Genomic DNA, 12,254 nt, shown 5'->3' on the forward strand with positions numbered 1-12,254 from the left:
GAGACCCTCTCTCTGCCTCTTACAAAGATCATAGTGTCCAAAGCAGTGCTTGTCATACAAGAATACTGTCTGGATGCTAATATTTCAGCACACAGACGTCAAAGAAGATCAGGAATCACTGCTAAAAGACAAAGTATTTTTATGAATCAAAAGCTGGCGAGAAGAGAAAAAGCAAAGCATGGTACGAAATGGCGAGACTTTCTGCTAGCAAACAGCACTGTGCTTGCTTTGTCTGGGTTCTTCTTCTGCCGTGTTGTTGCCACCTTATTGATTAATGATCTGTAGGGGATTTGAGCAGTGAGGCAGCAACATGTGTATACATAAAGTTTTTTAGGTTAATTAAAAATCTACTCAACTAAACAGTAGGGAATGTATATTCATTTCTTGCCAGGGCAGGGTTATACCCAGTGCGTTAAGGTTACTACGTAAGACCATAATTTTTCTTGCAGCTGAGGTTGCAGACACCAGCTGCTGAGAGTCCTGCTGCTTCGGAGACATCCACGCAGAGAGAGCGCACGTTCCTCCCAACTCCTGCACCAGTTCTGTACTCTTTCCTAAGACACAATCAACTTTTCTCCCCTCATAAGAGCAATGGTACAGTGCCCTGGTCCCCAGGACTTGTGCCGGGTTTGTCTTTTTTGCTGCAGTGCAAGTGGGAAGAAGAAGAGGACCATGCCTGAGTTCAGGAGTGAGTGGTGCATATTTCCAGCACTCTTTAATTATTAATTAATGCCAGCCGTAAGCATTAGGAGATGAAAACCTTTTTTGTGTCATTGGCATGAACTGGTATGACTCACTGAGATGGAGGCCGGAGGATGCTGAGTAAGAAGGGCTTATATACTTCGAGCTTTTGGTATTTGGGGTTAATCTGTGACCCTGATCTGGAGTGGGGATGTAAATCTAGACTGTGGCTGAGTTTTGAGTCTAGCTGGCTCTTTTTTCACTTCTTTTATTCTGAGCTGAGCAAAGAGATCTTCATGTCCCATGTGCACGCCTGGTGCACAGCAGAGGAGTGAGGTGGGTTTGCTCCAATGACAGAGCAAACAGAGCCGATGCATGGCTCTCCTCACAACTATCTATATCTCCACAGCTTTTCGCAAGCAAAGGTTGAGAGCTGGGCTTAGATGCTGAAGCAGTGCAGCAGGCTAACCACAGTTACACAGCTTTTGGATTAGAGCTGGTTCTCATCCGGCCAGATCAGAGCACGGGGCAGAGCAAGTTGATATCTGTTTGCAGAAGGCCATGCAGAGGTAGCGTAACCGCCCTGTGTCTCAAGGGGTGTGCACTAACCAACAACCAGCACATCTGAGGTACCATGGGTGCAAACGCTCTTCCATGCTGCACACTCCTTTTTACGCCCTTTTCGTGCTGCAAGAAGGCAGCTGTGAATATTAGCACTTCAGCCACGTCCTCCTATGTACTCTTTGCAGTTCAGACCTATATGATTCATCCATATAAACATCACACCTGAACTGGACAGGGTTAAAGCCATTGCTGTGTTAAAGCCAGGCTTTGAACAGGAAGATTAGATCTATAAAGAGGTGGTAGTTCAAGCTGCTGTTGGGCAAACCCTTGCAGCCAAAGTTGGAAGGTGTCAGACTGGCAGTCAGAAGGCAAATCACCGTAACTCTTTCTGCTCCTGTTTCCCCTCTAAAATAGATGTAGGTGATGCATCCCCAGTGAAGTTCTGAGAGAGCTACAGATGAGATGTGCTGAAGGGGAGCAAAACATTGTTTCCCTTCCTTGAGTTATGGTTTTCAAAGACCTTAAACTTTGAAGTGGATAGGTTTGGTGCTCAAAGTTATCCCCTGCACAGCTTTGGTGGTTCTGAGGTCTGCAGTCTTCTCTAGATGAGATTTTAGATTGTGCAACTAAGTCATCATGTTTTGTGTAGAGGAAGGTGATTTTTGCAAAATTTTGAATGCTGCAGAGCCTGTGTGCTGCACTGTTATAAATGTAGTTGTCCAACACTGTACATGTCCCCAGATCTTTACACAGGAAATGTAATAGGAAAGATTCATAAAGGTTTAAGGTATCAAAATAATTGTGTATCTAACCTACAGTAATAAACTAATCCACTGCATTTATAAGCTGTATGCTGGGTCCTGCTTTCTGGTGGCTTCTGGGACATAGAAAACTATAGGTGCCAGCAGAGGGCTCGCAGCCGTCCCTGCTCTATAGGGGAACAACGCTGCCATTGTCCAACGCGGCAGCCCTTGCCAGCCCGCTCTGCACGGTGTGTCTCCAGCTGTACGTTGCATCCAGCTGTGACCCAGAAGAAGTGGGTGGTTCTGCCAACTATTTGAGTCTTGCCATTTGGTCTAATGATACAACTATCTGACTTGTGAAGACCTCCGCTAAAGCTGTTTGGGTGTCGAACCCAATATAAAACATCCTCCCTCCACCAACAAAGATCTTGTAATCTTCCCTGCAATGTCTGTTGTAAAAGGTTGTGTGGCATAGACTGGGAGATCTTCTGACATCTCTTCTAGACCTTAATCCTGTCAATCAAAATGTGATAGAGACACCTAAGAGCTGCACTAGCTAGGCCTTCTAAGTGCAATGATGAGATTTAGAGGCACAAATCACAATGCCGTGAGTTTGAGAGCAAGGGACATCCTGTGATCCTGTGAGCTTACATACTTCCCATTCAAAGGGAGCTTAAGCATCCTCTGAAGTCTCTGCAGGAACTGCATGGCTGGAAGATCCAGTAGATCCCTGAGCACCTGCTTTTCCCTGGCAACCTTCACCTTTTGTCCATCCACTCCTTAGACCTCTGATCCAGTGTGGGAGAGAAAAGGCATCAAGGAATTATTCTTTTCACAATAATTTTCTAATGTGCCTTCTGCACACCTTCCAAGCCAATTTCCACCACCCATTCATGATGGCCTTGCTTGTCATTGAGGCCTATTGCCATCCACTAGAAATCAGAAAGCTGGATTATCATTGCCAGCATCATCCCTAGGGTTTATGTTTATTGGGTGGGCTTTGAGAAAACCAAGCTTGTTCCAAGGCATGTTCTTCAGTCCTCACGGAACATAAAGGAATTGCATGTACTCATTGGTCATAAAGGCAGAGTATATTCCAAGAGTGTCGGATGTTGGATTTCTTGAGATCAGTAGGGAAGCCAGAGATGTTAGGCTCTATCTGATGGCCTGTACTGTTACATTTAATTTGAGCCCTGCTTCTGCCTCTGGTTTAGTGCCTTCCAACCTTCACAGATACTTTTGCATACAGGATCCTGTAACCTTTCAGCACTTGTGTCAATCTCCATGTAAGGAGATTTCCCTCTAGCTTTAAAATCCCCTTCAAGGGGTTGTCCTGAAACATAAATAATTTTTCATGGCTAAGAAATTTTTATATAAAGATGCTCTGATGAGGGAAATCCAAAAACAGCTGCTGTGTTGTTTCAAGAAGGGAAAGAGGCTCATCTGAGTAGAAACAGATGCGGCAATGGAGAGAGGAAGAAATGCAAAGCACAGGGGTTTTATTTTGGTCCAGAAACTGGCAAATGATATAAGGGGGTGATTGAACAGTTCACAGAGCCAGAAACAAAACAAAACAGCCCTGAAATCAGAGGAGAGGAGTTCTGGGAAGTGTGGGCCTATAGGTATGAAAAATACTTGACTAAATCGGCTTTGGGGGAGCCAGGGTTGCTTCCCTGCCTGGCTCATGTTCACTTGACAGGCTGCAGTCACCAGAGGCTGGGCACTACTTTCATCTGTCTGTTTTCAGCTGTTATTTTCAGCAGGGTCCGTGTTTTAGTCATTCTTGATTTACCCTTTGACTTTCTGATTGGCCTAAGACATTGGTTTAGTGCGAGCAAATGGCTCCTTGCTTGGCAGGCTCTGGCTTGCTACAGACTTTTTGTTGGTGACTGGTAAAACTGAGGATTTTCGAGAGAAATTTAGGAGCTGAAGGTGGGACTAAAACACAATTCAAGACGACAGACTGTGACTCCAGTTTGGAGTAGGGCTGGCGGGAGGCAAAGGACCCAATGCGTGTTTCTTATTCCTCTCCATATATCTAAAGATTTTTCTATGTGTGTGCTCTTTTTTTAGTCACATGTAAAGAAATTTAACCGTTCTCAGTGTTTTCGTAATGTATGACAGTGTCTCCTCAACTCCTTATTTTTTTTCTTCATACTCTTTCTGCTTTTTCTTTTTCTGTGACCTAAGCCTGAAAACCACGTTCAGTCCCTGTTAGTCACTGATGACCTTTGACTATAGCAGACTGCCATACAGTACCTAACTCCATTATCCTGCATTTATCTGACTTTACAAATTAAAGATGCCAAGGACTGTGATAACACTTTCAGTTACAGATAGGTAAAGCTACAGTCCTGAGGTCATACAGACCTAAATACAACATGTAGGTGACATATTTAAGTTAGTCTTGAGTAACTTAAATAATGTCTTACCATCTGCAAATTTTGCTCCTCGCTCTGCTTTCGGGATTATTAATAAATGACGCTTCTCTGAGTAAACCCAGTTTGCCTTGCTAAAAATTGCCTGTTTATTTCTTTTCTTGATCTTTGCTTTTTGACTACTCTTTAATCAATGATAGCGATGACCTCTGGGTACCTTTAATTTCTTTATAATAGTGTGGAGAATTTTGTAAAAACCTTTTCAAACCTGATGAACCTAAAAGTTAATTTTCTGTACTATTTTACTGTTATATCCTCAGAGTTCTCAGACTAGGCAGCTGTTGGACCATGACGGTCCTTTTCCTGCTCCATTTCACCTCTGCGCTCTCTGCACCGCTATCACTCATTGCATTCCTGATACATTTAAATCACAAATTTATTAGAACAAATTCCTCTGTTCTTTCTGTTGTCTCAGTACAAAGCTTGGAGTAACTTTGGGTGGCTAACCTAATAATAAATGGGACTGAAAACCTCTTTTCTGGCTCTTGCTTCTGAATTTGCCTTTTCTGTTTATTATGTAAAAGGGCTACATTATGGTTATGTTGTACTATTGTTAATGAGCATCTGAGGTGAGGCTGAAGGTTCACCGGCAAAGCTGTGGGCTGAGGAGGGGGAGAGTAGGAAGGTTTGCAGCTCTGCCCTGCGGTGCCTTCAGCAGAGCACATAGGGAAGGCTGCATTGGCTTTGCTTGTCTCCAGCTGTGCTCCTGGCCACTCTGCTGGGAGTAGGAAACCCAAGCGGGTGACAAGAAGCAAGCTCTGTGAGGATACACAGCAAGAACCACTTAAGGTGACATTTGCTCTCCTTGGAATAATTTGTCCGAAGCTTTTTTTTTTTTTTGCTTGCATGGGAAATAAGAACATAAAGGCACCAAAGCTGCGTGTCTGCCTTTGCTCCTGGCAGTAGCCAGGTGGAAAATTCAGAGGAAAAATTCAGTAACCTCTGACAGCATTCAACAAAGTAAATACAAGCCAGAAAAACTTCACTTTTTCATTCTCTGACCCAAGTCTTTGTTTCAGGAATACAACATCCTAAGACAGGTCATCACTCCCATTTTTCCAAGTGAACTTTGAGCGGTGTGTTTAATGCTGGAAGAGAGCTGAACAACATTAGCATGCAACCAAGTCCACGTTTTAAAGCTCACGCTGAGTAATGTTTGTACAATTCAGATAACACGATGTTAATTAAATGAACTGTAGATCATAAGTGATCTCCAGGCAGGAATCTGTCAGAGTGGCATGTTGCTGAAGTAATGCGAAAACAAGAACTGACTCATTAACTGCAAGTTCCCCATGAGGATGAAAACAAACATCACTTTTGGCTCTTCTGCTTCAGTCACATTGAGACGTTTTAACTTGGCTTCACTGGATGTTCACTTCTTAGTGTGCCACGTCATGAAAAAAAACCATCAGCAGCCAACCCAAATGAAACCCCAAACCGGTCCATCCTGCAGGCGTCCACCCTGGCATCTCTGGCTGGGCCAGGCACTGCCCACACGCACGCAGCCTCCCCCAGGACACAGTTCTGGGTCAGCCCACGTCCTGTTCATCGCTTTGGTTTACGCACTGTCGGCTGAAGTCTCTCCTGTACCGGGCCTTTCTTACGCCGGGGCGGCCGCTCGCCGGGGCCTGGAAATGGCGGGGTGCTGGCGGCCGTGGGGAGGGGGCGGCGGCCCCGCTGCTGTGGCGCGGGCAGCGCTTCTGCAGGGCCCGCGCCGCGGCTGCCGCTGCTCGGGTACGCCGGCGGCCGGCCCCGGCCCTCGCGGGCACCGAGACGCCCTTCCTGCCCCCGCGGCGGGGCGGGGCGGGGCGGGGCGGAGGGCGGGGAGGGCCGGGCCGGGCCGGGCCGGGCCGGGGGCGGCGGCGCCTCCCCGCGCGGCGGCAGCCAGTGAGCTCGGCGGGGCGGCCGGGCGGCGTTTCCCGGCCAGGTGGGTGCCGGCGGGGAGCGGAGCCGAGCCCAGCCCAGTCGAGCCCAGCCGAGCCGCCGGCCGGCCTGCGCTGTCGGCATGGTGCAGCAGGAGCCTGCCGGGGCGCCGGGGCTGGCGGCGGGGGAGGCCGCTGCTGCCACCGCCGAGGTGCGGCTGTCCCGGCGTCGCTGGGCCGTGGTGCTGCTCTTCAGCAGCTACTCCCTGTGCAACGCCTTCCAGTGGATCCAGTACGGCAGCATCAACAACGTCTTCGTGCACTTCTATGGCGTGAGCGCCTTCGCCATCGACTGGCTCTCCATGAGCTACATGCTCACCTACATCCCCCTGCTCTTCCCCGTCGCCTGGCTGCTGGACAAGAGGGGCCTGCGCCTCATCGCCCTGGCCGGCTCGGCCCTCAACGCCCTGGGTGCCTGGGTGAAGCTGGGCAGCCTGAAGCCGCACCTCTTCCCCATCACGGTCCTGGGGCAGGTCATCTGCTCCCTGGCCCAGGTCTTCATCCTGGGCATGCCCTCGCGCATCGCCTCTGTCTGGTTCGGCTCCCGCGAGGTCTCCACCGCCTGCTCCATCGCTGTCTTTGGGAACCAGGTAATGGGTGGTTGCCACCCGGCTGGCCGGGCTCGTGGGGTGGGCTGTCACCTGCCTGGCCGGCGACTGGGAGCGCTAAGGGAGCAAACCAGGGAGGGGGAAGAGATGCACAGGGCCTGGAGGGAGGCAGCAGGGGTAAGAGGTGTGAAATTGCCCCTGGGAAATGCAGCTGGTACCTGGAGGGATGCAGCTGGGGTTAGGCTGTGGACCGATGGTGGCGGCAGAGGCAAGTGGGACCTAAGTCTACAAAGCTGGGGGCGGCATGGGGATTGGGTATGATTCTGGCTTTGACAGGTGTTTGGACTCAGGGTCTTCTCCAGTGTCCTCCTACTCCCGTGTCTGCAAATCTCCAGTCCAGGGGTATGTTTCAGGAGAACCATGGATGGGCTGGAGGGGAACGCGCAGTGCTGAGAAACGCGCTTTAGGCAGAGTGTCCTGCAAACCTCAGATCTGCAGTTGCATCTGGACTTGACACTGCAATATCCTCCTCCTACTGACAATTAGATGGGACAAAGGAGATTAGCTGTCTACTGAAAAGAGTACTTGTCACTGAGCCGTGGAGGAAAAGGACTTTAGCACTTTCATACCTCTGTACAACATACATACCTCTGTACAACATACAAACTGTACCTACTTTTAGTAGGTACAGTTTCCACAAGCAGTTGCTTTGAAAAGAAACAAGCCTTCCATCAGGCTAGGGTGAGGTAAGCTCCCTGAGCACTCTTGTATCAAGGCAGGTCAGGGAGGCCAGCAACCTGCACTTGCTCAAGCTGTGATGGTCTTTTCTTGTAGGCAGCTAGTGCTCAGATGACATAAATTTTTCCACAGCTTTCAAAGGATCAGGGAAATAGCTTCTTGACCCTTGCACCGGAACACCCACTCATCCCTGTTGCACAAAGCAGATGGGCCAATACTGATGCAATGTGGCTTAAGCAAAATGAGTCTGGCTCTGGAACGCTGACACGAAGAAGAGGGAAGCGGAACCTGGCATTAGCTGCTAGGCTGGACCTTGCTTTGACACCCAATGTACTCCCCTACACATGACTCTCTGGACCACCCTGGACCATCTTTGATTCAGCCTGTGGGTGGCTGCTATTCAGATTTGAATGGTTTGCAATTCAGGTAGTTTCTAATGCACGGTTCTTCCTCACAGATAATTTTGTGTGCAGTGGGTTTGAGGTCTCCTATCCCCACATTCCTGGGTTTCTCTATTTATTTAGATACTGCTGAGGCAAAAAGAGGTGAATGCTCGGAGATGGTATTTGAGGAACTGAAGTTTGTGGAACAGCGCTAGGGAATTAAGGAGACTCTGGTTTACATCTTTTGGAAAGAGAAAACATACTTATCTTTCTCTGAGTGAACCTAAGCTTTCCTCTTCGCTCTTATCACCCAGGCTAGTGGGCTGGTTTTTATGTGTTTTAAATGAATCTTTAGAGTGGAAGGCATTTAACTTGGCATGAGCACTCTGCTGATTTAGGAGTAAATAAGTAACTGAGCATTTTGCTGTCAGACTTTTTTTTAATTATTCAGGTGGAGTTACTCAACAGTGTGCATAAGAAATCTAAACAATGAGGTTTTCAGCCTGTGCTGTATGCTTGTGAGGTATCCTTGTTGTCCTAAAAGGAACGGGTTAGTATAACAGTTGTGAAAAGCAAACTTTGGCTACACTTTTGGTGCTCCACACTGCTCTAGGGGTTGAACTGACATGGCAATGAGACCTCAGTTCAGTACATAGCCTTTGCTTTGTAAGCCCAAACTTTCCTTTTAGAGAATCAGAGAAGTCGGAAATGGCAATGACTAAAGGCAGGGCGTACTCCATAGGAAGGACCTATTCATTCCCTTAGTCAAGGGTCCTGAGGTGCATCATCACAGTACATGAAATGTAGATATTTTGTTTACTGGTGATGTAGGGCAGGGGGAAGAAATAGAGGCATCCTTTTTTCCTGACTTTGCAGTTAAAGACTGTGTTTTAGGGAGTGTTAGCAAAGGGTATAATACAGCGGGTTTGTAATTGCAGTATGCCAGTATGGCAAATTATTCCCTATGCTCATTCCTCTACAACTGTAGTTTTCCTTTCCTTGCCAGGTCACTTAGTTACAGATCCTCAAGGTGGAAAACTCTGTCGTGAGTTGTTACCATGATTATTATTATTGAATGCCACGCACTGATGTCCCTCTCCACCAAGAATTGCAACCAACTACATGGAGGATCGGGCAGCATCACTGCTTCTTTGTTGGGTACACCTGCCCTCTTTCTGCTCCTACCCTCTCGGCCTTAGGCAGCACTTAAGCAGCGCTGTCCTGAGGAGAGCTCTGCATGCTGGTTCATCTAGGTCTGCCGGGGTGGTGTCTCCTCAGGACACCGCTGTGACGCAGCTGCTGCTTGCTGAGTGATGGTAACCTTCAGGTTCAAAGTTAGCCCTGAACAGTAAATCACTGAATCAGTCAGACTGGATATTAAATATCTTTTAAAAAACAAATAAACCCTAGTACAGTATCAGGTTCTCCTCGCTTGTTTCTGGTCATGTGTTGGCTGTGGTATCTGAAGTGCAAAGAAGGGTTAGATTGAGCACTGTTGAATCAATGCTGGAGAGCTTCTAGAAGAGAAGAGTGTGGACATCTGTGGAGGAGGTGATCACATTCTCTTGTTTACCCTCTGCTGGTTTTCATGACATTTTACTTTTCCCCATTTTAACAGGCAGATGCATGGGTTTGTCCATTCTTTTTCCTTGTCCCTGTAAATGGATGTGTAGATGGGGGGTGTAGATGGGGTTTACTTGCACGTTGGATACTTTGGCATTAAAATATTAGTGTTATTAAAATATTACTAGCATCTTATTGCTTAAAAGACTAGGAACAATCTATGTGGGGACTTTTCCTCTGGCTGAAGTTCTTGGTTAAGGAAGCAGAAGTGTTTTGGAGAGCTCACTAATATCCTTCAGATGTGTTTGGGTATTTCTGGGAAGGGAGCACCAGATGAAATGTGTAGAAAGAGTTCCTTTCCCAAATTCCTCCTTCAGAGGAATTTGTCTAACATGCTTCTGAAATACAGCCGTCAGTAGTAGCGTGCCTGCTGCGTCATCAGCAGCGTCACTTGTGGAGGAGCTTGGTGCTGGATATCTACATGAAGTCCCATGCACAAGAGGTGGGTGGGAGAAAGCGGTTTGTATAAGGCTGTGTTGCTTCCATTTTGGAGTATTAATTCATCAGCCCGTTCCCTGTTTGGGGCCGTGGTTCACACCTGACAGGTTGCAGCAAACAGGCTTCTGATTTCTGTGTTGGAGGGAGACTGTCCCCTCATTCTCTCTGGTGACAGGACCGCAGCGGGAAGAAATGCTCTCCTGAGATACTAGCATTTGCAGGAGTACGTGCTTGCTGGAGCAGCAGGCCTTGGCCCTTCCTTTAACATACTTGCTCTGCTGTCTTTTGGGGGTGAGGAAACACGGTGCTGTGGCGTGACAGAACTAACACAGTGGTGGGGATGTTTAGGTAACGAGTTAAATTCTCATGGCTTTTTGAGATTTATAAGCTGGAGCCTGGTGGCTAGATACGAGGTCTCTGCTCCAGCTGCCATGGTGCGTGCTGGACTGCTGTGCTTGGCCACGCTTCTTCAGGCACGTTGGTTTTAGGCGTATCTCTTACTGCTGTATCTCCCTCTTGTCACCTGATGGGCGAGGGACATGGGCAGCATGCAGAGATGTGTATAACTGTGTTGCACAGGGGGAATGAAAGAACATTTGTGTTTGTGACTTTGTATTGCTTTGCCACGGGTATTGTTACTTTTTTTTGATTGAAATAGACGGTGTTCCTGGCTCCTGCCATTCTGACAAAGAGAAACAAGCAGCTGATGGGCTTGGTAGTAAGGATGCGGGCATGCTAGATGATCTTTCTGCTGTAATTTTGCCTCTTCATTTTTTAGCAGGGGGTTGATAAAAGGTGTTGATGTGGTTTGGGAGGAAAGAAAACTTCAGCTTCATACTCATCTCTGCCTCTGGGGAAAAATTATGCAGCACCTTACTGATCTTCAGGTGGGGTCCGTCCTTGTTCTGATGCAGCTGGCATGCGACTTCAGAGATTTAGGGCTTCCATAACAGAAACAGCCTGAGGCAGAGCTTTTAGGTGCTATCTGCAGGCTGCTGGGAGTGCCAGTCTAGCAGTGATTAAGTGATGGCTTTTGAAGTGGACAAACTGGATGATAAGCTGTGAATGAAATTCAGGGAAAGACTCTCTCTCTCCTGGTGGGTCCTCTCCTCTAGTTCTGAACTGGGGGAAAGAGTCTGCATGGGGTGGTGGGTGGGGTGGGTTTTGCTGAATAATCGGGTCTGCAACATCTGAATGGCCATTGCTTTTGTGCTGGTCAGCATGCAGTGCTGTTTGTGCTGAGCATGTGCTGCTGTTTGATGCCTCACTGCTAACTGTTCCGTACTTTTCGCCCTTCAGGGAAGGTAGCATCTGAAAGTCTTAAGAAGCGCTGTGGAAATGGAGCACATCCTGTGGAATTCCTGTCTTCGAGTGGACTTCTAGATCTCTTTGGCTGTTCCGTCCCTGCTGAAGGCTCTCCATCTCTTCAGATGAGATTTGATCTCTGTTAGAAATAGGGGCAGGTGGTGGTCTGCCTCACATCCCTCTGTAGCTTGGCCCTGTATCTTCCAGGGCTTTAGCTATTAGAATAGAGAAGATTTTAGCAAAGAACCAAGAGGAGCTGGTAGTGGCAGTAGTTAATGGCTGACATTCTCCAGCCCTGGCTCCTTTCTCCCCCTGTAAAGAAGGGCAGGGTGGATCAGAGCACTTGGATCACAAGGAGTGCTATGTGGCCAGCTCTCTGAGATCCTGGATGTGGCTCAGTGTGGGAGGGCATACTGACCAAATAGCAATGTGGCTTTCACAGGAATGCCCAAGTTTCTATAAATGGACACTGGAGCCTGTAATGAACTCTTTCTACACATTTCATCTGGTGCTCCCTTCCCAGCCATACACCAAAGGCAGCTCCCCCTTCTCCCTCACAGAAGCAGTTGGCTTTTGGGTTATGTTCTGTGGAAGTTGCATGGGAGTTGAATGACTGCAGTGTTTTTGCTGGGAGGGGCTGCCCTATGGTACCCTCAGCACTTGCCCTGCCGGATCCCCTGGGGCTGGCTATGTTAGGTGACTGTAGTAGGTCCTTGACCGAAGTATTATATCCCGACTGAGGATTCCAGCAGCAGCTGAGGTAGCTGTCAGAGCTGAAACCCCTCTTCTGCTTTACTTTCTCTTATCTACTGCTGTTGTTTTGCTGCGTTGCGTTTCTTTCCCAGTAAAATGGGGGAAGGTGCATTCAAGG

The 12,254-nt window shown here is 48.0% G+C and overlaps 1 protein-coding gene across 3 annotated transcripts in view; it reads left to right on the plus strand.

The window, feature by feature from the left end:
- Positions 1–6,282: 6,282 nt before the first annotated feature.
- Positions 6,283–12,254, plus strand: part of FLVCR2 (FLVCR choline and putative heme transporter 2) — a 42,316-nt gene continuing 36,344 nt past the window's right edge. For all 3 annotated transcript variants that reach the window (XM_075503273.1, XM_075503274.1, XM_075503272.1), the window contains exon 1: positions 6,283–6,938. In XM_075503273.1, the coding sequence (XP_075359388.1) occupies positions 6,432–6,938 (507 nt within the window). In that variant the 5' untranslated portion in view covers positions 6,283–6,431. The remainder of the gene's footprint in view (positions 6,939–12,254) is intronic.

The sequence above is a fragment of the Mycteria americana genome, chromosome 5, assembly GCF_035582795.1.
Source record: "Mycteria americana isolate JAX WOST 10 ecotype Jacksonville Zoo and Gardens chromosome 5, USCA_MyAme_1.0, whole genome shotgun sequence".
Lineage (NCBI taxonomy): Eukaryota > Metazoa > Chordata > Aves > Ciconiiformes > Ciconiidae > Mycteria > Mycteria americana.